The sequence below is a fragment of the Malurus melanocephalus genome, unplaced genomic scaffold (genome assembly GCF_030028575.1).
Source record: "Malurus melanocephalus ecotype Western Australia unplaced genomic scaffold, MMel_1.1 scaffold_279, whole genome shotgun sequence".
Lineage (NCBI taxonomy): Eukaryota > Metazoa > Chordata > Aves > Passeriformes > Maluridae > Malurus > Malurus melanocephalus.
In genome coordinates, this window is record NW_026623511.1 from 722,960 (window position 1) to 746,031 (window position 23,072).

The window sequence follows — 23,072 nt, forward strand, 5'->3', positions numbered from 1 at the left end:
GTGGCCTCTGACCCCAGCTGTTCCCTGGCCCCATGCATGAAGCTGTCGGGCTCCCACCACTGGCAGAATGACGTGCAGGGTGAAATGCTGCCAGTCGGTGTTTTTCCCAGAACTCCAGCTCCCCTTTGATGGTTGCTGGAACAGTCACAAGGCTCAGTAGCCCCAAGGAGTCACGTTACATTTACTGCCAGAACGAGTCCAAGATTAACGTGCTTTACTGTTGGGAGTCTAAAATGTTAGAAACGATGAGTCAAACACCTCCATCACAAAACTTGGCTCAAAATCTGCAAGATGAAAAAACCCAACCAGCCCAAACAACCTAAAATGTGGGTTTGCTCTAACCTTTTTGTCTCTGAAGGCAGAAGGGGTGTGTGGCCAGGCTTTCAAGTCCTTGTGGTAGAAGGCAAGGAATTTCTAGGAGGAGGAAAAATACGGAATAGAGGCTCAAAGTCAGTTACTCATTTGTCTTAAGGAAGTGAAATACTGGGGGGACAGACCCATCACATAGGATGGAGCCATGCGAGCTGGGCACATGGATAATAATCTTGAAAGTGCATGTTTTGGTGCAGTGTTCATCACCCCTTACTGTCCCGGCTTCCAACTTGGTGTCAGACACCTTTGTGCATCCAGGAAGAACCAAGGTGGTGCATAACCCTGCTGTTCTCTCCCACCCTCAACACTGGAATTGAAGTTAATTCCATCAGTATCTGTAGCTGCAGCTAATTCTATAGTGCATGGTGTGGTTTTTTCCCTTTAAAGAAACAAAAGGTTTTTCGTTTGTACAAACTAGTAATTATTTCACGATGTTTCACGGCTTTCCCCAAAACACCGCCCTCACCAAAGGAGCCAAGGTAGCAATTTCCCCRCTCCTCAGGATTCCAGCAGCTTCCAAGCGGCCAGCGGTGGTTTGGGCAGGTGAGACGGTTAAGGTAGTTGAAGGAAAGCAGCAAGGGCCTACAGCGATGCTGTCGCAAACGGAAGGTGCTCGGGACAGTGCCGGTGAACGGACCGGGGCCTGCCCCGCGCCCACCGCGGCCCGCGCTGCCCTCGGGCCACGACGGGTGGGACGGGTGTGGCGGGGGGCGGGCCCTGGCAGCCYGGCAGCCAATGGGAGAGCAGCGGCTGGGCAGCAGCCAATAGGAGCGTGAGGCTGCCTTGACTGGCACGGGGGCTTCGGTTAAGCGGTGGGAAGGCCGTTGGAGCACGAGGCGCTGCCGTGAAGCGGCAGAGGAACGGAGAGGTGTGAGGGCGATGGGCGCTGGACGCCCTGAAGAGGGAGACAGGTGAGGACGATGGGCGCTGGGGATCCTGAGGAGGGAGAGATGGGGCAGTGGGCTCTGAGGAGGGAGACAGGTGAGGGCAGTGGGCTCTGAGGAGGGAGAGATGGGGCAGTGGTCTCTGAAGAGGGAGACAGGTGAGGGCGATGGGCGCTGGGGATCCTGAGGAGGGTGAGAGGTGAGGGCAGTGGGCTCTGAGGAGGGAGAGATGGGGCAGTGGGAGCTCGGGGTCCTGAGGAGGGAGAGGTGTGAGGGCGATGGGCACTGGGGATCCTGAGGTGGGAGAGATGGGGCGGTGGGCTCTGGGGATCCTGAGGAGGGAGAGATGAGGCGGTGGGAGTTTGGGGTCCTGGGAAGGGAGAGGTGAGGGCAGTGGAGCAGCTCAGGGTACTGGTGGCCCACCTGGCTGGCCTGCAGCATGGGCGCAGGTGGCATGGAGGCAGGGGTGTGTCTGAAGTGTCCTGCAGGAGGGGGGGATCCTGTACGGTGGGGCTGTCCTATGTGCGCAGCACGGTTTGGGGAGGTGGTGCAGAGACACGAGCTGTGCTTGGAGGCCTGCCTGGCACTCCGTGGTCTGTCCAGTAGCCACAAGATGCTGAGCTGCTGGGGTTGGTGAAGCAGTCACCTTAAGGTAGGGCTGCGCAGGGTTTAGCATTAGGTGTTGGGGGCTTTTGCTGAGGTGTGACATGTCTGGGAGAATGGTCAGCAAGAGTCTGTCTTTGGTTGTGACCCTTTCTGTCCCTGACTCATGATATTTTACTTCCAGAGTGGCAGTATAGGGAGATCAGGGGAAGCTCTAGGTACTCTCATTATAGCTGGGCCCAAGCTATTCCATATTTTATTTAAAAGTCTGCTTGTTCATTTAAAAAATATTATTTATTTATGAAATTTACTTAATATGCTTATTTATGAAATTTATTTAATTTGTGGATTCTTCTTCCCTAAACCTCCATTGTATGCCCCTTCCTTTGTCTTTACAGTCTGAAATTACGGAGGACTGTTCCTTGCTAATTGTTTCTTGAAAGTCTTGCCTGCCTTTTAGAGAGTCTAAACAAAAGCAATGCTTTTTCTTTAGTTCRYTGTCCAGCTGCTCCATGTGAGCATYTCCTAAACACAGTATAGAGGAAAGAATTCACTTCTGTCTGAATGACTGCTGTTGAAAGTCTTGAGAGGACTAGATCTTTTGTCAGCCTCTGCAGTGCCACAAGTGTAAATGGCTTTATGAATTATTAGACAAATTCAAGGGTATATTAAAATCATCAGCTGGGTATATTAAAATCATCAGCCTGTGTGTGATTCCTTAGGGACTGGATGGGGTGTTCCAAGGGGTCTGTGTTTAGCACAAAGTTAAAAAACAGGTTTTGCCCCTGGCCTTGAGATGACATCCTGAAGTAAATGGTCTGAAGTTGAAAACAGCRTAACCATCCCTGTAGCTCTAGAAGATTCCACCTTTGTGCCATTTTTGTCACTGGTGCCTAGCTCTTTCCTCAGAGGCAGATTTATTTCTGGCTGCAGCTGCTTGGTATAGAGCATGTTCCTGGCACTCCTCGGATGAGTCTGGTTTGGCCTGGTAGTGTTTGGACACAAGTAAAGYAAATCCTTGAGCCTCAAAATAAAATGTTAAAAGGACTGTAATAAGCYTCTTCACATAATCTTCCCTTTGAAGGTGCATTTTGGAACAGGAGCAGCATGAGGATGCTCCACTTTTAAAGTTCTAGAGCTCTGTAATGTTTAGGCTATTGTGGGACTTGCATTCCTGCTTGGATGTTACTCTGGCTCTTGATGCAGTTTAGATTGTGGCTTTGTAGGGTTTTTCAGGAACTTCAATGCATTCTGCATTTTGGTTTTGGTGATTTTATTGCTGAGTTTTCTCCTTATGAGTCACTAGGCAGACAAGTAAGCATCTAAGCTGCGAGTTTTTGGATTTCTTAATGTATGAATGGCCCTCCAGAGGGTTACGCTGCTTCCAAATTTTAACAGAATCTCTGTGTCAAGTATGTGCTGATGGAATTCAGCTTTATGTTTATGCTGCTACTGATGGTGTGTTTCACTTTTCASCCTTATAAACTATAATAGTTTGGGAACTGTTCTCCTTTGTCTGCCTCTTCTTCCTCTGAATGACCCATGGTACAGACCCTTGGCCTTACTGTTACCTACTTGGAGGTACTTTAATGAGAGAAGAGGGTTTGGTGTGGTGTAGCGTGCAGTGGTATAGCCTCTTCTGGAAAACTGCAAATTGCTCTAATTTAAAACTCACGTACAAAATACTTGKCTTGTGCACTTTTACAGGAGGCACAAGCTTTATTGACTAAGGTGCTGTGTGAGTCTTGAGCTTGATACAGAAGTCCATGAAGTACGTTCAGCCTAAGGCTTGCTGAAGCCAGTAGCAGCTTGTGCAAACTGCTGCAAGTAGTGGTCTTCGTTTGCTGAGTTTAAATGCTGTGGATGAAAGGAACTTACTGATARAGGCATCTGTGTCTTGGAGATCAGAAAGTCTGAGAACCTCAGACTGCAAAGCTTAGCTGTGCCTTTGAGGGAAGTACAAGCAACTGTTTGTTAGGTTATAAGGCTTTTTGGTTCTGACTTAATAGAAATGTTGGTTTTCTCTGAGTCAAGTTTAGACTATAAAGGTAATAATAATATGATCCTTTAAGTAAATGAGAACTAAAGTAGGGTTCAGTTTTGTAGCGGTACAGCGTGTTGGTACATCAGTAGGGCAGTAGCAGTAAGTAAATAAAAGTGAAACTGTTGTGACTGAACTTGACTATGTCGAAGAAATAGGACTGGCTGGGCTCCATCCTGGAATATGGAAGAAGTTACCATGTAATGCTGAATGTCTGGTAACAGGGATTTTATTGAATCTGTTAAGTCAGGGCTAGTAGCAAAATACAGAGAACAAGCTGAGCCTACAACATCATGCACTGAGCAAGGACTGAATTAACTGAGCCATGAAAAACTGAATAACGTTTTCATGTGGTTTGCTCCATGGCAGGTAGTGTCACACCAGCCTTTTRTATAAACCAGCTCTCTCTAGAGAGATAAGTTTCATTGTTTAATCTCTGCCATAAAGGATTTATTGTGGAGTCATATGCAAGATTAATTACTGTGTCAAAGGGATTGAGGTTTATGCAAGAATTGKGAGATGGCTACAAACTGGTGAAAGGGAGTGTGTTTGTACTGCAGAGAAAACAGTTGGAGGCAGGAGTCGTGAAACACATACTGCTTCTCATCCATGACCTTGGCATAAAAACTAAGAATGTATTTGACATGTTTGTGGTGAACAACCTGGAACACACAAACAATAAGATGGAAGAGGAGAGTGATAAATGCATTGCACAAGATGAGCTCTAAAACTTTGTACTTAAATTTTTGTAACAGTAGACTCAGAGGACAAGYGTGTGCCTCCACAAAGTGACAGGTAGCATTTCTGTTGTGAGCTGGAGTTCATCAGTTTGAAAAGAAAAACCAGCAGGTGACTGGGTTACTGTAGGGGTGAAACTGGAAGACAAGTGGGATCTTAACTTTAAGAGATGTTTCTAGCACAGTTGGGAAATGCTGGTGCCATTCTAGACATTGTTTTGCAATGCTTTGCTCAATGAACAAGTATAACAAAGAAATGTGTTTTTAAGGAAAAGGGCATCACGAAGGAGATACTTCAGGCACACCGAGGAGATGATGAAGGTAGATGTGCTAGGGTGTTGTGATGCAATTCTAAGCAGTGGGGACACATCCAGAAAATAAGCTACAGGGTTGAGGAGGAGGAATTACTGAATCTGAAGGATGATTTTTGTTTCCAAACCTGTGAGCAACCTTGCTTCAGGTGCAGTGAGAGTTAGAAAACTGGCAGGGCTGAAGGTAAGGCTTGATGAACATAAAAAACAAGCTTTATACCAGTACCTGTTGTTTCAAGATGTRTGAGGATCCAGGAGGTTCCTTTCAGTTCTGGTTTCTCTGCTATATGGCAAAATGCTTCMTTTAGTTGAATCTAAAGCCTTGTTGTACAGAAAAAGATGAAATTAATCATGGAATGGGTGGCTTATATCATGGCTTAATTTAAATCTTGCCCAAACAGAATCAAGTTCAAAGCACTGAAATTATTTTTTAAAGTTGTGATAAAGCTGTAAATAATTGCGTCAAGTTAGTTCAGCCATGGAACTTCAGTTCTTTTACTTGACTGGGATTTGTCTGAGGCATTGCCTGAGTGCTGCTGTGTTTTGGGAATGAGGAAATCACTGGTATGTTAAGTGTAGTTCATCGCAGCTTGCTGATGAGACTTTCTCTGTGGCTCTGCTGTGCTTTCCTCATTTGCTGCTTCCTTTCTCCTGCTTTGTCTTCGTAGTGTCTCCTTCCCTTCACTGGGAGGTTGCAGCCTCCCAGTGTAACTTGTCCCCACCTGTCCTGCATMGGTCATTTACATTTGGTAGCTTTTCTTATTTCTGCTTATTAAAGAGAAGACCTCAGTGTGAGAAACTTCCCTACACTAATAACCCTAAATTAATCTGTTTTAATGATCTTCCATATTGAATAGCTTGAGCTGAGATCTTTCCTGGTGCTGAAAACACTTTCTYTTGTCTCCATAGGCTCAGTACTGCGGATTGCTGTTTCGCCATGCGGGCTGGCCCCTATGTATTCAGGAGAAGATTGTAATCCAGCTGGCTTCCATTGACTGGCGAATCTTGAAGCCTGGTGACTTCTACCTGCAGGTGGTCCCATCTCTGAAGAAGCCTCCACGAATTGTATTGAAATATTTGGCAAAAGATAAGCGTAATGTAGAAGAAGTAGTGATTCCAGAAGTTTCATATACCTCTATTTTTACTCTGCAATGGTTAAGTACATTCAATGGAGAGCGGGTGGGTATAGCACTGGAAAATTGTTTACTAACCACTGATGACAAAATATTTCGTGTCCCCTGGGATAAAGTGGTTAATCCTGAATTTATAAATAAACCAAAAATAATTGAAAACAATATCATCTCTCCAGAAATAACAAAGGAACATTCAATTTTGTGCCTCCCTACCGACTGTACTGAGTGCAGTWCACCAGACCTGGGGTCTCAGTATCTACAGGAACAAAGTCCAAATCAARACAACCCCATCATTAGCAGCACAGGTCCACAGTTAAGTGAAGCTCTGGTCAATGGTGTCTGTTCAAGTCTTCAAGAGAACTTGAGAAGTGACCTTGAAGGAGAGTACGTTGAGCTGGCAGAAGTTTCACTGCCCAGGTTTGGGCCACAAACTGGCACTTTAACCCAGTCACTGGCGTTAAATTATCTAACTCAGCCCAGAGCACGAGTGAATGAGTCTAAAGGCAAGCACAGGTTTATTGTCACCCAAGACAACACCTGCTCCAAGAACTTAACTCAGTCAGCATTTATGCAGAAGGAGCACTGTCAGATGGACGCTCTGAGCACTTCTCCACAAGTTCTCAAAAATGTTACTCCATTGGAAGGCAACAAAATGATGGCACAGGAAGAACTGTCTCCAGAAGGTCAGCTGATACCAGTTGATCCTGGAAGCATGGGTGATAGCWTTCCTGTGGCTGAGTCTCCTGCATGCAGCACAGAGGATTCATCTGCAGAGCAGGAGACTCTCAGTGAACACTCACTGGATTGGCGATACGCACTGTGCAGCTACAGCGATGTGTGTGCTGGAGATGGTGTCAGCTGCAAAGCACAAGTGCCTGGTGCCCCTGGAAACATGGAGGGAGAAAGTGATGGATCTGGTGAAAATGCTGTTGTTGAAACAGTGGAGCAGAGCCCAGAAGTGATTGTAGATTCTACTGCTGCTAAAGATGAGATGATGCTGCRAGTCCACACAGAACCACTGACCGAGGGTCAAAAGGAGGCGACACTGATGGATGCTTCTTCTGTGTCTGTCCTAGGGCCTTTGGGACCATATTGCACACTAAAGGAAGGTTCTGATGTCTCTTGCCAGAGTGTCAGTGGAAGTGTTGAGCCAAGTCACGKCACTACATTGCCTGAGAATTCAGATGTAGGAGCAGAGAGAGGCTGTCCTTCAGGGAACGTGGCAGATGTAGGTTCTTGCTGCAGTGATAACGAAGCAAATCTCAGTTCTCCATTAAATACTCCAGACCAAAACCAAGGAGAAGTAGATGAATTTGAGGTGGGAAGAAGGGACAGGCAAGAGGAAACGAAAGAGTCCAAAGAAATGTTGACTGTAAATGAGAATCAGGCTAGTCATAGTCATTGTTCTGTGAAAGCTCCAGTAGATGGAACCTTGTCAGATGGTGAGGAGCAAGAACAYGAAAAAGCTGAAGAAGCCTTACTACTCCAAACTGCCCCATCAGCAGAGGGGGATCAGATGGCAGAACAATTAAATAATGGTGACTTATTGGGTCTTGATGCACAAGCAGAAAACTCAAGTCAATTCGAAACCCAGAGATCTGTAGAGAGGTTTAAGGATCCACAAAGACTGGTGGAAAACCATGGCTGTGAAAGTGAAGAGAGCTCTGTGCTGAACCCAGAGTRTGTTGCAATACAGGACTTGCAGGGGAGGGAGGAGAACCACGAAAGTTTTTCATATGGCGGAAGGTTGAAGACTACAGCATCAAAAACACTGGAATCAATTGAAGAGGAATTGGAGGTTGGACCACTGTCCTCAGGACCTGCTGAGGGGCATACAGAGCCTACCATTCTGCACTCCCAGCCAGAGGCAGCTTCTGGGGCATCATCTCCTAAAGGTACAGCTATTGGATATTTGTGTGGTTGTGTTTGATAACGTGGAATGAAAGCAAAATACTGAAGGAGTATGACTTATGAAGGGGGATTTGATGAGTACAGCTGGGAGGTTAATAGRACAAAATACTGAGARAGTGATTAAATTGGGTCTTTTTTGTGGTGTGAAATTGGCTTTCTCTTCACAGGTGGGTTTATTGTGGTATTTGTTTAATAATTCTTTGCAAATTTATATCAGTGCAGAACAAAGTTCCATTGTTAGAAACTTCTAATTTCAGTCTGATTGCTGGTGATTTCCCCCCTCTAGATTCATGATGTGCCGAATGCGTGAGGGGAGACTTGTCTAACTGTGCAAGTCTTTCATAGTTGAAAACTGGCTTTAGGAGGGTGGTTGTGGCAAGAGGAAGCAGCAGCGCATGCTGCAATGAAATACTAGCTGTGTAATGTGACCTGAAGATCAGCCAATGTATGTGCTGGTAACTGATTTAGGCAGTAAACTGCAGAGTTGAGGGATTCCCCCCGTCTTCCCTGCCTTCCCCTCCGGCAYGCTTTCTTCAGCTTGATTATGTTTCAAGTAGGAGCTGTTTAATTTRAGTGGGAGAGCACAGAAATTAAGTGTCTAACTTCAACTCCGGTGGAATGTTAAGCAAGTATTACCCAGATTTCTTGATGCTTGGGTACCTGAGCTGGAGCTGTGCTGCTTCAGGAGTTGAGAGGGCAATCCAGATATCTGCCTTTTGCACCAGACTATAGGCAGGCAGTGTGTAACCACATGGGCCCGGTGTGGGCTTTGCCCAGCAGTGCTGAGTCTGGARAGCTGCAGCTTGATATGCAGATCACTCCAAGGAGCGGGTGTGCAGCGGGGGCGGGTGGAACATGCCATTCCAGTTCAACAGCTCTCATTCCCTGAGACCCCTGGCTAGGAAAATTACCCGGCTTGAAATATTGGAGTGAGGACTCTTGAAAGGGTTGGCGGTACAGACGTACATTGCTAGAGCATGTTTGACCCTGTGGGGCAGATCCAGAGCTGGTTCTTTTGGGACATGCTGCCAGTGTAATGCTTGCCCTGGTCGCAAATTATGTGGCCTAGAGCTGCAGCAGGACTCCAATTGGCTGCACACACACCTGCTTCTCAAGTGTGCAAAAGTCACATTTTACCTGATGTCTTAGCAACCTGCTAATGGAGCTAAATTAGTGTTTTAATTGATTACAATAAAATTTCCTTAACATTTGCACCAAATTAATTGAATTCCATAGTTACGTAAGCCCAGGGCTGCCAGGCATTTCTGATCCTTTTCAAGTGACAAGCATTTATCTTCTGTGAAATGGAGGGGTCAGCTTAAAAGTTTCTGTTTAGGCAGTGTGTGTCTCTCTGAGCATCTATCACTATAAGCAGAAAAAGATCGCCTTCTGCCTATCTGTGGCTCTGAGGGGATAAATGCCAGGAAATAACTGTGCTGTGAGTATCCCTTCCCRTGGCCAAGCTGTACCTGGCTTGAGTTCATGCTTGGTCAGGATTGGGTCTTGGAACACCTAGTCTGTGTTGAGTGCTGGTTGGACACTTTGCTCATGAGTCCAGAGGCTGCTTGTTCAGTGTTCCCATTTCTTCTGTCTAAAATTAGGCAGGTCCAGCGCATTATGGGATAATGAGTGTGATGTTCTCGYTGCTCCAAAGGATAAACCTTGGCCACTGCTGGAAATTTCAGCAACAATGGACCCCTCTCAGATACATATGGAGTTTGTTTTTAATGAAAGACAATACAAATGATTCTGGGACTTGGCTGAAATAAGTGACATTCGTGGCTTAAGGCCGCTGATGTTAAACTTGGGCATTGCAGTTTAAGGAAAAAGGAAACCTTGTTATCTCAGTGATTGAAAAGCAAAAGAAACAACTTAATTGCCAGAAAAACCACCCAAACTAGCCAAAYAAACTCTTAAGGCAAAGGGTAGCTCATGTATCTGTTAATGCTGGCAGTATTTCTTAAACACTATACCTGGCACTATAAAAAGCTTAATCCATTCAATTACATTTGATTGCTTTGAGATCCAAACAAGAGATCCCTTTATCTAGCCCCATTAAACCCTCAGAGATAYAAGATAATTCAGAGATAAAATTACAAAGTGAAGCACATATCCTACAAATGGACTATACTTTTCCAGCAAGGCAGTTCTGTAGGTTAAATTCTCTATGTCTTGTTGAGGTCATTTTGCTGCTATGATTGGAAACTCTGGGTATCTTGCCTAAACTATAAATAACAAAGCTTAAGCTTTACTGGGTCAATTCAGATCTGAAGTTCACACCTCAGCAGCAGTGGGCAGAGGCACAATTTGCTCTGTGTGAGGTGGAGGAGCTTTCTTGTTACAGCAGATATTGTAGATTATGTCAAAATACATGTTCAGAACTGGGGCATCTGAGTTTGCTGTGTCTGCAGGTTTTTCCYTGTCCCTTAACTCTTTCCCTTTACTTCCATTCTCAGTGAGCTGGTTTKCTGCACAAATATAGTCTAACTTAGAAAGACATAGATACAAATAAAAATAAAGTCTGAGGTCAAATGTGAACTGTTTTGAGTTGGTGGCTTAAAATTTACACTGGTTCCATTCACAGATAATGTGACTGCTGTTTTTTCCTGATGACTAACATCTAAATGAAAGTGAATTTTGAAACTTTGCAGCTCTGCRAAGAATTACTCTATTTTGTTGCTGGAAAATATCTTCATATTCAATAAATAGGCTGAAAAGCCACACTGGGGCATATTCAGGAGCACCTGTTAGGGCGTTCCATTCCCGCTCCCAGTTACTGCCTGATGTTAGCATAGGTGATACTGGTGCTGGGGCAGTTTGCAGGGAAAATGCAAATGTCTCTTTGAAATGCACACAAGCAAATCCTCCTCTACCACTTCCTTAACCTCAGGGAAAGGTGGAACCTGCAAACATGGCAAATTCAGATGTCCCTGTTCGCAATTTGCTTTTAGATGTAATCCTCCGCATTCTACAATTTCCGCTTTAGTGAGTGCCTCCGCCCCAGATTGCATATAACAAACAGTGTGCTTGGGCCTCTTTGGGAGAGGTGGCATCTGCAGATTTGAGCTGGGCCTCAGAAGCTCAGGGAAGAATTTTGTTTGRGCAAAATGTGCATAGTCTGGAGGCTGCACAGCTCCAGCGAGGTTTCCCCAGGCCTGAAATGTCCCAGTACCAGGACTGTGTATGGTGGGTTGAGTAAAATGCTTCTCTCCTACTTTTGGGAGCTGCTRCTTCATTACTAAGAGGCATCCAAGGCAGGACTGCCACGTACACTTAGGTGTTTCTTTTGCCCTGGTGTGTTACCTGTGTGGAGCACRACTATCTATGTTCTCTTTCTTGTCCTCTTAAAATTTCACTTTTTGGTCCTCTTTGCAGGCTTTTGTAATTTAATGCAGCTCCCTTTACTACAATCTGTGTAATTCTGCTTATTACCAGCCTTTACAGCTCAYTGATATGGTGATTTCATATTCTACTATAAAGTCCACAAGCTCATGGTGTGAAACCTTTGGGCACAACTTCCATGACTATGTGAYGTTCAAGATACCCTTTCTGCAGGAGGTCAGTGCCTCTCTAAAATGCTGCTTCAGGAAGATGTAGSAATGCTGTCTGAAGTGCATGACTTCTTGCACCACTGGGAAGTGGAGGATAGGAACTGAGGGGGACTCTGGTGCAGCCCAGAAATGGGCACAGCCCTGAAGCCACCACAGCAGCTTATGTGGCCAAATGCAGCAGATGCCAGCTGCGTGCCATGGATGCTCCTCAGCCAGGGGTGTTACCAAAGAGGAATGAGCAGCTATTCTATCATGCTCTCAATGGTGCAGAGCCATGGTGCTTCTCCTTTCTGTTGGATCATTTGGTGCAGTGAGCCATGCTGCTCAGGGCACTTCTCTCACCCATTTTAGCAATTCTGAAAGCAGTTCAGGCTAAGCCTCAACCTGTAAATCTCCTTCATTGCTAAAACTTGTATTGAAAGCCACTTCAAGGACTGCTTTGTTCCTGGTCCTGCTCTTTAATGAAGTATTGGAATCTGTTAGTAAATAAACTGAGTCAAGTGTTAGCATTGTTGATGCAGCAGGAAGGTAAGATGGTTGAAGTAAATTTTGAATAGCAGTTAAAATGTCTGACTTTATAGCAAGCAAATAAATACTGCACTCTTATTTTTCTGAAGAAGGGTTTAAGTTTTTGTTGGTAGATATTGAAGTATCAGGATTTGTAATGAAGTGTAGCCTTCTGTTTAGTATAGCTTTCTGCAAACACTGAGACAGTCTAGTTGTGTACTTTGGATGCTAAAGATGTATTATTGAAGATGTACTGTTGGCTTTGAATTCTTGTGATGYTGGGAAGTGGGGAATAATACTTCTTACACAGTGGGTAGATTCTTTTTTTCTTCTTCCCAGATAATTTTACTTGAAAATTGAAACTTGATAGAACTAGCCTTAGTTTCCATGTAGTAGCCAAGATACTTAATTTTAGATTTGACTGATTCTGATAACTTGTACTTCAGAGCTGAGGTGTCAGACAAAAGAAGCATTTTCTGCAGGTCTTGAGCAGGAGCTRGTTGGTGTAATCATCCACTTCTTCAGTGTTTTTAAATGGGTTTCTGACTTGCACATGAAATGTTAATTGAAAAAGCCTGGATGAGCAGAACAAGGTCTCTTTGGCTTATTTCCAGCTGATTTGTCAGCTTCCAGTTGACTTCATATTTTCAGGAACTAATCTGAAAGTGGTGTTAGGGGAGTTATTCTGTTCTGATGGAGTAGCCCTCCCTGTCAGAAGCTGGTTTATCACTTCAGCATGCTCAGGCTGCTGGAGCTTAGCCAGGGACTTGCCCTGTGCCAGACTTCCAGGCTGTGAGCAGACATGTACTGCTTGATATGTTACCTTTAAAAAGGACTTTGACTACAGTAATCCTGATCTCAATTGAGTTTTTGTACTTTGCAAACTTGACAATAAATAGGTTTGTTTTTTTAGAATTACCATAGTATTAATGTTATAACCAGTTTTGGAATGTACATGCTGCTAGTATGTGGGCTGGAGGAGCTGGGGGCACATCCCTCCCCAGTCTGGTACTTATCTGCGACTTTTTGGGTGGAACTCTGCTTGAACTTCTRTTTGCTGCTTGTCTTACAGGGATGGTGTCAGAAGAGACAGAGATGAGAAAAGAGGCAGCTGATACAAGTGTGTTGAAGCAAGTGAATAAAACCAGTGTCCTGGAGGAAACTTCAACACCTGTCACACCCCCGACATCCCCAACTTCTAGAACTGCCTGGGGGGGTCAGTTTGCACCTACCATAGTCAAGGATGTGAACCCAGAAGTGCTCAGAAGTGGAGTTGCCTACCTGCCTGGTGAGTAGCTGAGCCAGAATGTGTCTGGAGATGTGGTTTGTAGGAGGGCAATGGGGATGAGCCTCCATCTGCAGCACTGGGGGCTGGTGCCAATTCCATTTCTTTTACCTCAAACCTCTTCAGGAGCTACACTTCTTGAATCCTCTAAAGTTTCCATATGGGCAGGACAAGAAGTAAAACTTCCCTCCCATTAAAGTAATGTTAACTTGCTCTCAGGAGTCTCAACATGTTGACCAAGTGTGTATGAGTCAGAAATGCCAAATCTATGGGCTCATACCAGGAGTTCAAAAAGAGAAGAGTGAGGGTGCAGCTAATGATGGGCTGGTGGGCCTGACATCAGACCTGGTCAGAAGAATAGGRACTTGATTCACTTGGTAGATAATTAAAGGATAGGAATGTAGGAGATGCTCTTTGACAGGGCTCTTGAAAACCAGTTTTATTCTTCGTAATTAGAAGTTTGGTTGATTAAATGCAGCTACCTAGATATAATGGATTTTTAGAAAACATTTGATTTCATGACACATAGTATTGAAAGGAATATCCCAGTGAAATGGATGAGCAAGGTGTGCGATGAACGATAGTGTATCTAAATAGCAGATGACAAAACTAGCTATCAAGGAAGGACTTCCCAGAATTATTCTGCCAAGATCAGGTTGTAGGTCAAATGTTATTCAGTGTTTGCATTTGATAGAGCCATGAGTATCAAATAGCTGCAGATAAAATTTCTGCATGGGACAAATATTGGCAGAGGGGTGAACAAAGCTGAGGCTGTTGGACACAGCAGCCCGGATTGCTTCGTGTGCAGGGCCCACACAAGGCRTCTTTGTGTTTAACCAAACATGAAATAAAGCAGAGGAAGCAAGATCTACCTCTCCAGTGAGAAACAGCATTTGGCAGCTCTGTGTAAGGAGCCCCTCTGGGCTTATCCTTCCAGWGTCAGCAAGAGGATTGTTCAGTTTGGGGCAGGAAGTGCTACATTTGATCAGCTCAGGAGCCATGTATGACTTGAAAATTGGGCAGAGAGCCCAACATCAGAGAAGAAGTAAGGCAGACCTGTGCAGTGTGGAGGAGTTGGGAGGGAGAGCAGAAAGGCAGCACAGGCATCTCCCTGTTGGTGCTGGGTCTGCACGACCCWTTTTGACCTCRGATGTGTAAAGGGGAGGAGWTGACTAGACACTTTAAGAGACTGAKTTTTACATCTCTGTACTTGCTGGTGATGCCTCTCTGGGTTGTTTTACAGAGGAAAATGGTAAATATTGGAGGTGGTGCAGAGAAGGGTGACAGCCCTTTCTTGTAAYCAAACTGGGTGTCTTATGGCAAGAGACTGGAGTTTTGTTTATCTCATAGGATGATTGAGGAAGGGGTGAAACCACCTTTGTGCCTGGAAGGAAGAAGGGAGTTAAAACTTTCCCAGTTTCTGGAAGAAGGTGAAATGGAAAACCAGGGGCAGGACAGAGTTACAGGGCCTTGGGAGATGAATAGTTACAGCAAATAGAAAGGAGGATTTCTAATCTTTGGGTCTCATGATCAGGTTGGACATTTTTATGCAGTGTGTAACAGCACAAAAAATTACAGGATTAGAGAAGGTCTTTCAGAAAAGCTGACAGTCCATGATGTTGCAGGAGCCTGACCGTGTTACCTTTGTCACAGATGCCTATCATAGTGTACCACTGTTAAATGAGGCAAAAACATTTGAATATGTGATGAAGGGRTGTGCCCTTCAAATGCCTGGAAAAAGTAAGGATTGGTTTTGATACTGCTTCCTAGGAAGTTTTTCTCTAAGGAAAGAATTKTGTTTCCTGTAAAAGCAGTATCAGATTTGATTGACATCTCTGCCTCTTTGGGGTTTCAGTGGGCAATCCTCACACCTGAGGGAATGTACTCACCACTCAGTTAAATGCTTTATGTTAGTCAGTGGTAATGATACAGTAAGTACATTAGAAGAAATTACTTTTATAATGAATAGTGAATAAGAGCCGGTTAATAAACTAGTAGCTGATGGAGTTAGCCGAAACTGCCCAGGATAATTTCAGTTTTGCATTCTTCTCTTGAATGATCTGGGTTATATCGCTGTTGAAGACCTAGCCCTGGTGGCTGTGATTGCTTTTTTGACCTGGTCAGGCAATTCCCGGACTACTGTATGGAAATTCAAGGTTTATTCAAGTTCTGTCTGCCTGGTTGTGGTGGAACAAAAGATACTGCTTCAGAGTTTTAAAGTTTTTACTGAGCCTGGTTATTGAGCCATTTTCCAGTAATTAAACACTTTGCTTTTTAATTTTATTTTGTGACGGTCCCTTTAGCTTATGAAACAAATTATATTAATAAGCCTTTTCTGATTTCTTTCCAGCTGTTTGATTATGCAGCATCAGGGTTACAGTATTTCAGGAGTAATGAAAGTCTTCCTGAATCACACTGATGATGTAAAATTTGATGATGTTAGCAGGAGAAAGCCTGTGTCACAGTTTTGGTCTCTGAAAGGGAGAAAGCCCTGCTTCAGAATGGTGTCCATGTCTGTGGCTCTTACTCAAGTCATRTCCTAGTGACAGATTGAGATCATACCAGGATAGCTTTCTGTGCTTGGGGCTGACCATCTGTGTCTGTTTTACCTGTCAGCTCCCATGCTTGTCCCTGGGATGGTCTGGGACAGTGTGTGCTGTGATAGCAACAGAGCTCAGGAGAGAAACAAACTGCTTTCTCTAAGTCTCTGGTTTTGTCTTGTGATTGGGGGATTTCTGCCCCCTCCTCCCCCATCCCCCAATCCTTTCTTATACAGTTTGTGACAGGAAATGGCTCCTGTTCTTGTGAATTACTTTTCACACAAAAGAGGTGTTGTCCCTCCTGTTCTCCAAATCATGAACCTTCCCAGTTGCTTGAGCCGGCTCGCTGCCGGCACTGTGTGATTTTGAGTTGCAGAGGCAKTTCTGGCTTTCCAAAGTGGTGTGTGCACCTGCTCTTTACCTTGCTTTTGTATCTGGAGAAGAGGATGGACATAGTTCCAAAACGGGCACTGTTAGGTCCTTCTCCTCCTGTGATAAGCTGTGACTTTGGGCTTTTGGAAAATGGGTGGCAGGGAAGCAGTGTCCTTCCTGGCTAGCTGAAGCAGAGGGATTTCTCCTTCTTCAATGTATCACAACTCAGCTGGGTTGCCTGTACTGTGTTGTGTGTGTTCCCTGGGCATTGAACAAGCTCTGCACCTGATGAAAGCCTGGCACTGACTCTGCCCTTGTCAGAGCTGTAGGCAGGTGGGAATGTTATCTTGGGCTGTCCTCTCTGCAGCCTCTGAGGAAAAACCCTGGGCTCCTGGTCCAGGGCTTTGCTTGGAGGAGGAGATGTCTGGTTACATTCTGGGCTCAGCCTGCAGCRTGTGCCCAGTCTCGTTACATAGTGCATGTTCTGCAGGCAGTCTGAATTCTCTCATCTGATTGCAATGTGAAGGTGAGATTGTGTATCTTGAGTTTATGAGATTCCTGYTTTTCTTAAGATTGGGTTATCATTAGGAAACTTCAGCCATATTTATGAAGAATGTGTGTTTGGGTAGAGGACAGCAGTCCACATTTAACACTATAATGAGAAGAAGACAAGCTGAGCTCATCTGCTTCACTCTGGGGCAGCATTTGGTATTTTGGAAGTGTGTTTATAGCCTCCTGCTATCTGCAACATACACTGAGTTCTGTGGAGGATTTCCAGGAAGGTGGTGGGGTCTTAGTGGGAGAATATGAGGTATACACATGTGGAACCAGGCTCCGTTGGATAACTTGTGCAATTTCTGCCCCATTCTCTCTTTTTACAGGTACAAGAGACAAATCAGGACGTGCRGTGGCCATAATAACAACAAGGAACACAGCCTGGTTAAACCCCCACTGCAATACCACTGAGCTCGTACGCCTTCTTCTGTACTTGCATAGCATCCCAAGGTCTGTGATCTTCTTGGGCTGACAGGGCAGACARCTGCTGCCCTGTCCACTTTGCCTTGTGGGGAGGTGGGACTTGAGGCAGGAATGGAAGGAGGTTGGCTTATTGGCCTAGGAACTTGGTCCAGACAGTCCTGAAATTTCACAGGTGGGAATCTCCTGCTAGGGTGAACAGGCTTGTGTTCAGCAAGCACTTTACTTGTTCTGTATTTGCTTTGTGCACATGGTATGCTAGAAATGGCTATGTACTGAATGTTTTCATGTGTTGCTATGAATCCAAGCCATTCTTGCTATCCTTCATTAGTTCAGAAAATGGGATTTGGGAGCTATGATGGAGAAATCAYGCAGCAGCTCTGTGATAGTGTTGTGACATGGTATTTTAGAGCCAAGCCTCCAAGCTGAGAGGGAGGGAGGATCTTCAAGAATTGAGAATCTGCTTTGATGTATGGCTGAAAATTGTTTTTGGAGTSTGCAAGCTAGATTTTGCTGCAGCTACTCTTCCTTTCACTATGACAGACTCTTCTACCCCAGCTCATCGCTTTGTTTCACTTTTAGATGACTAAATAAGAAGAAGTAAAGCTAACTTTCTGCTAGTGATTTTTTTTCAAAACCTTTAAACCWTTAATAAGGGGAGCAAGCTTAACCCATTAGAAAGTTTCTGCAACTCATGCTTTGTTTCTTATGCTACTCCCTTCAAAACTCATTCTGGGTGAGGCACTGGGTCTGCTCCAGACTGGCTGCTTTTCTGAAGCAGTGAGGCTGAAGCCAAGCTTGTCTCTGAATACAGTTAGGAAGGACTGGTTTTCCTGTATGGRTTATCCATAGTGCACAACAGCACTTTTGCCATCAGTGACACACATTCTAGGAATTGGAGAGATGGGAAATATATGGAAATCATAGAATCATAYGGCAAAGGCAGAAAGAGAGCTATCCACTGGTGGTTTCTGTGTATATATTTTGTTTAGGAGAAGGTGGTCAGTTAGTGCCTGTTATCACAGGCCATAATGTACTGCTTTTTTCACCCTGCCATGACTACAGGTTCTGTTTCCTGTCCTGTTAATTTTCATTGGTGATAAAGGTGAACTTTTTATCTTTGTCCTTACAGACCAGAATGYCAGGCTTTGGGTCTCACTGTTCTTGTGGATGCTCGTCGGTGTTCACCAGTTCCTGCTCTCTTCAAGGCGTTCAGCACATTGCAGGTGAGCCTTGAGCTTAGGCAGAGGARCACTGGCTGGCGTGCTGTTATGGTTGCATGTTACATCTCCATCTGCTGCTCCTGTCCCCATCTGCCACCTGGCTTTCAGTTGGCTTTGGGAGGTGGAGATACACACCCAGCCCTGCTCTAGGAGGATGACCTGGACTTGCTAGRCTGCAGACAAAGCAAAAAACTTAAGCAAGTCTGAGTTAGGGAAGAACACCCCTCCCCACCCCTCCAAACCTGCTTTCATCTTGGTGCTGAGAACAGCCCATACCCAAGTCTCAAAGTTGTCATGAATTATCCTGTTTGGAAATGTTGTCCCTGCACTGAGGGGCTGTGTGAAATGTGCAGGGATTTTTGCCTACCACAAAGAAGGGAGGAAGAGAGGCCTGCTGCCATGAGAAGGGAAGGATGCTGCTTGCCATGCCAGGTGGAAAAGCACGTGCAGCTGTTGATGTGGCTGGTGAATGATTAGAATCKGATGTGCTGTAACTCTGTATTGCTTCAGGTCAAAGGCTTTCGTATCAGTCACTTGGGAAGCCAGTGGGTTATGTTGCCCCCACTCTCAGATAGAAACTATCTGCTGCTATTAGAAAGCCAGGGAGATGCTGGATTGTAGCAATGACTAATCTTGTTTAAGCAGGTGTTCCTTTTAAATCAGAGCTTAGGTGTCTCAGGACTCAAACTCTGCAAACTGRAACAGGGCAATGTTTTAATGAAGCTGATGTCTGTGGTTTATATGCTTCAGTGCCACATCTGAGAGTTGAGTCTGACTCAGAAGTCTGTTCTCCTGCTTCCTGAGCTGGGTGGAGCTGTGAGCTCTATCAGCGTGCTCATTCTCTGTGGTGAAGGAGTAATCTCGTGCCCTGCTCAGTTCTGCAGAGGTAACAAGAAAATACCTTCTCTTTTATGCTGTGCCCACATGGCAGTGGGCTTGCTAAAGCTTTTGAGCATTTCACTGTCCATGTAAGTTGCATGGCAGTCTTAGTGGCCTGGTTTGGAAATCAGCAACATGTTCTGGCTGTGTTGGTTCTCATACAAGCATGGTAATAATGCCATTTTAACCTTAAGTTTCCCCWCTGCAGTGAGGGAGGGTGGAAGCTTTTTGCTGTGCTGTGCTGGCTGTTTGGCTCTGAGCACCTCGTTATCAGGGTGGTGCAAYAGTTACTTAACAGAGATTAATGTGCTACAAGACAGATTGCTGGACCTGAGTGTGTGCTCCAGGTAACAGTGACTGACAGGCTGATAATTCTGCTTACGGTTTTTTGATCCTTACACTGACTCCTCTGAAGACTCTGTAAAGGAGACCTGTTCAGGTAATTCATCACCTAATTATGGCACAGGACTCATCCTGTGGCTCTTCTGAGCGTTTTGGAGATCCTCAGCATTTACTTCATGATCCCATGGCAATTTTCTCTTCTGCTCTGGAACAAGGATAGGGTAATACAGAAAACTGAATGTGACTGTAGTGAGGCAAACTAAGCATTCCAGTGTGCAGCAGGATTTGCCTGGCCAGTGACTGCACTGAAGCACAGACTGTATTTTATGCCTGAAAAGTCACAGAGCAAATCATCTCCTTGGAGTCCTTTCTGAAATCCCTGACACATCTCAGTGTGTCTTATCTCTGGCAGACTGTCTCYAGAGCTCATTTCTCTGCTGTCCTGCACTCTAATTAAACAGGATTTTACTCACATAGTTTCTGTGAAGCCTACTATGATAGTGTGCTGAACTCTGTTAAATATTGAAATCCACCATTGCTTGTTCAATTCTGAAGGGCTGTTTTCCTCTTGACCCAGTGATGGGAAACACTGCTTCACAGTGGAGAAGCACAGATCAGTTACCCTAATGCAGAGTTCCTTCCTGTTGGATCTGTTAAGCCTAGAAAGACCCTTGGGGAGCAGAGGTTTCTGGGTCAARATCTGTCAGTCTGCGGAAATCCTTCTTCCACTTCTCTCTCTTTCCAGAATGAATCTATGATTGGAATTAAGTGCTATAATTTGACTGCATGCAGGTTAGTTTTCCCTAYAGCACTGGGAGTCTGTCAGTTGCTCTGCCTAGAACCACCAGGTAAACTAGTGTGAACTTGTCCTCTCTACCTTCAGGGTAGGGGCAGTTGCTTTCTGCAAGATTCCTTTTTTCTCTTTCTTTTTAGAATGTTGTCTGGCAGGGAAATCTTTCTGTCCCAGGAAACAGTAGGAGCAGAGGGAGTGGGGCAGAATGAAAAGCTGCTGTCCTGAGCTAACTCAGGAAGAAGCTGGAGGAACTCTGGCAGCTCTGTGTGGAGGTGAAGGGAAGTGCACAATGTTGCAGGAATAGATCATGCTTCTGTTCCTGTGGGAAACTGCGTAATGGTGCTTTGGAGCAAGGATTTTTGCAGGGGTAAATGCTGTAGTGTTTGGTTAAAGGCTGTCAGCAGTAAGCTCTGTGCTGGGGAGCCTCTTAAAAGGAACATCGCTGCTCAGAAGTGCTAGGCTGATCCCTTGCTCAGTGACCACGTAGGGCATGGACAGTGGAATGTGGGTACTGGCCTTTAGTGGGCAGATATCTGTGGGATTTCTCTCTGCCTGGGTCTTTATAGACTGAGATTCTTTTGAATTTCACGTATCAGTGTGAAGGCTTCATCCTGTAATCTGCAGTGTTTGTGTGTTGGATTGGGAAGAGTCAGTTTAGCATTTGAAAACAGAGAAGTTCTGTGCAAACCCTTCTGTTCAAGAGGTGTATTTGCATTCTCACTTACTGCAGAAGTACRGAGGAGTTTGGTCTCATGCTAAAGACCTGGGAACTCCTGCAACTCCATTAGGGTGGTCGCTTTGAGACTGACCCACTGTCTGGGGACTCTCCCCTCTGCACAGTCCTGGCAGCCTGTGCTTCAGACTATGCCAGTGTTGTTAAGTCTGGCCGTGGGTTTCCATTTGGGGCAGGAAGCCAGGAAACTGGAACTTCAGTCTGAGAAACATAGAAGTATCTAATTATCTTTGAAAAGAATAATAAAAGGGTGTGTATTTATCCTGGTACTTTTTGAGCTCTTATTGTTGGCTCTCTGTTCTATGCTGTCCATGCTTTTTTGGGAGGTGAGGAGTTCACTTACATGTGTGGAACTCTTGTTTCTTTGCTTCCATGTAGTCGCTTTTGTCAGCAAAGGTGGTAAGAGATTGTGCAGAAAGCTGCAGGAAAGCTTCTCAAATAGCATCCTGCTGTTTCCAGCTCTGCTTGTCTCCTGAGGTATTCCTGTAAACTGTTTCACTCTTTGGATGTCTCCAAAGAGACTGGCTTCTCTTCCRCTGTTTAAATTAAAAAATAGGGTGAAAAGTACTTGATTTCTTTGGAAATACAATTTCTTCTTGAGCTTTATTTGTGAATGGTTTTTCAGTTTCTATTTTCAACAAAAAAAACAGTGAGTGTTTTGGCTGTTGTGGTAACCTCTTGTTACACCATCACTRCCTTTATCCCTCACTCAGATTGCACATCTCATGACTGTTGGAGTAGAAGAGGGATTGTGTAAAAAAAAAGTCTCTGTAATATCATCAGAGATTGTGTAATATCATCAGAACAGCTTCTCAGACTTGAAGCTGTCCAGTCTTCATCCTTCAGTACTTTCTAGTAGATAAATTCAGAGCTGGTGATACAGTGGTAATATGTCCCTACACTCTCTTCAGTATTTACCTAATGCTGCCTAATTATGCAATAAATCCTTTCTGGCCTTTTGATCAGTGTTCGAATAACAGTGAAATTATGAATAATTCACTTTGCAGAAATTTGAGATGATTTAGAAACCTCTCATGGTTTTGGAAGGTGTTTGAGTTGGAATTTTTTTCCTGCCTATTTAAAAGGATYGTGGTTTAGGACTGAATGAGAGAAAGGTCTTTTTCCTCTCTTCTGAAATCTCTGCTGCTTCTTTCATTTGCAGAGTTGGGGCTCCTTGTGTTGGCATTGTTTCTTAATTGCTGAACTTGGCCCAGTGTCACCTTAGGTGGTTCAGCATCTGCTGGTGCGCTTGCCTTTGTACTCTGGCTTTGCTGCTCCTGGCAGATGTTTAACCCTACACACTGCTGGAGCTKTTTATTTAAACAGGTTTCCTTTGCTGTCATGGCCTGGTGCATGGCAGGTTCCTTGCAGCTCAGGCAACACCAGAAAGGATTTGTTGCTTGACAGTTCCTAAAATCTTTGCAGAGGCCAAGACCATGTAGGAGACATCCAAGTGGATGGCTCTTGTTTAACCATGCGGCACGACAGCTTAAATAGCTCTTTTTCTTGTTTTCCTGGTCCAGGCATCACATACATAGTGAGCCCTTCCCTCCGTGGTGTGGATCTTTCTGCCATGTTTCCCTCTTCCTGCTGTTGCTCTCTTGCCTGTTTCTCACTTCCCTGTAGAATGCTTCTGTAATTGGAGAGCTGTTCCTGGATCACTGAATTTTAAATACAGCTGCCAGATATCCCTTGTATTTGGAATTTCTGTCACTTTAACMGTAGAAACAGGATGTAAGCAGTTGATTGTAAATTTGCAGTAAGTAGAGACAAGATGACATTTTTGGCACTATGAGGAGAAAGAAAAAGCAACGTGACCAGGGAAGTTATCAGGAAAAAACTTGGACACTGAACACGGGGTTTGGTTTTGCTTTTTTTTT

General features: G+C 44.8%; 1 protein-coding gene across 5 annotated transcripts in view; it reads left to right on the plus strand.

Annotated features, from left to right (window-relative positions):
- PLEKHG4 (pleckstrin homology and RhoGEF domain containing G4) overlaps positions 1-23,072 on the plus strand; it is an 83,744-nt gene that overhangs the window by 14,070 nt on the left and 46,602 nt on the right. For all 5 annotated transcript variants that reach the window (XM_057376490.1, XM_057376491.1, XM_057376493.1 and 2 more), the window contains exons 3-6: positions 5,858-7,976; positions 13,123-13,338; positions 17,129-17,252; positions 18,355-18,448. In XM_057376490.1, the coding sequence (XP_057232473.1) occupies positions 5,858-7,976; positions 13,123-13,338; positions 17,129-17,252; positions 18,355-18,448 (2,553 nt within the window). The remainder of the gene's footprint in view (positions 1-5,857; positions 7,977-13,122; positions 13,339-17,128; positions 17,253-18,354; positions 18,449-23,072) is intronic.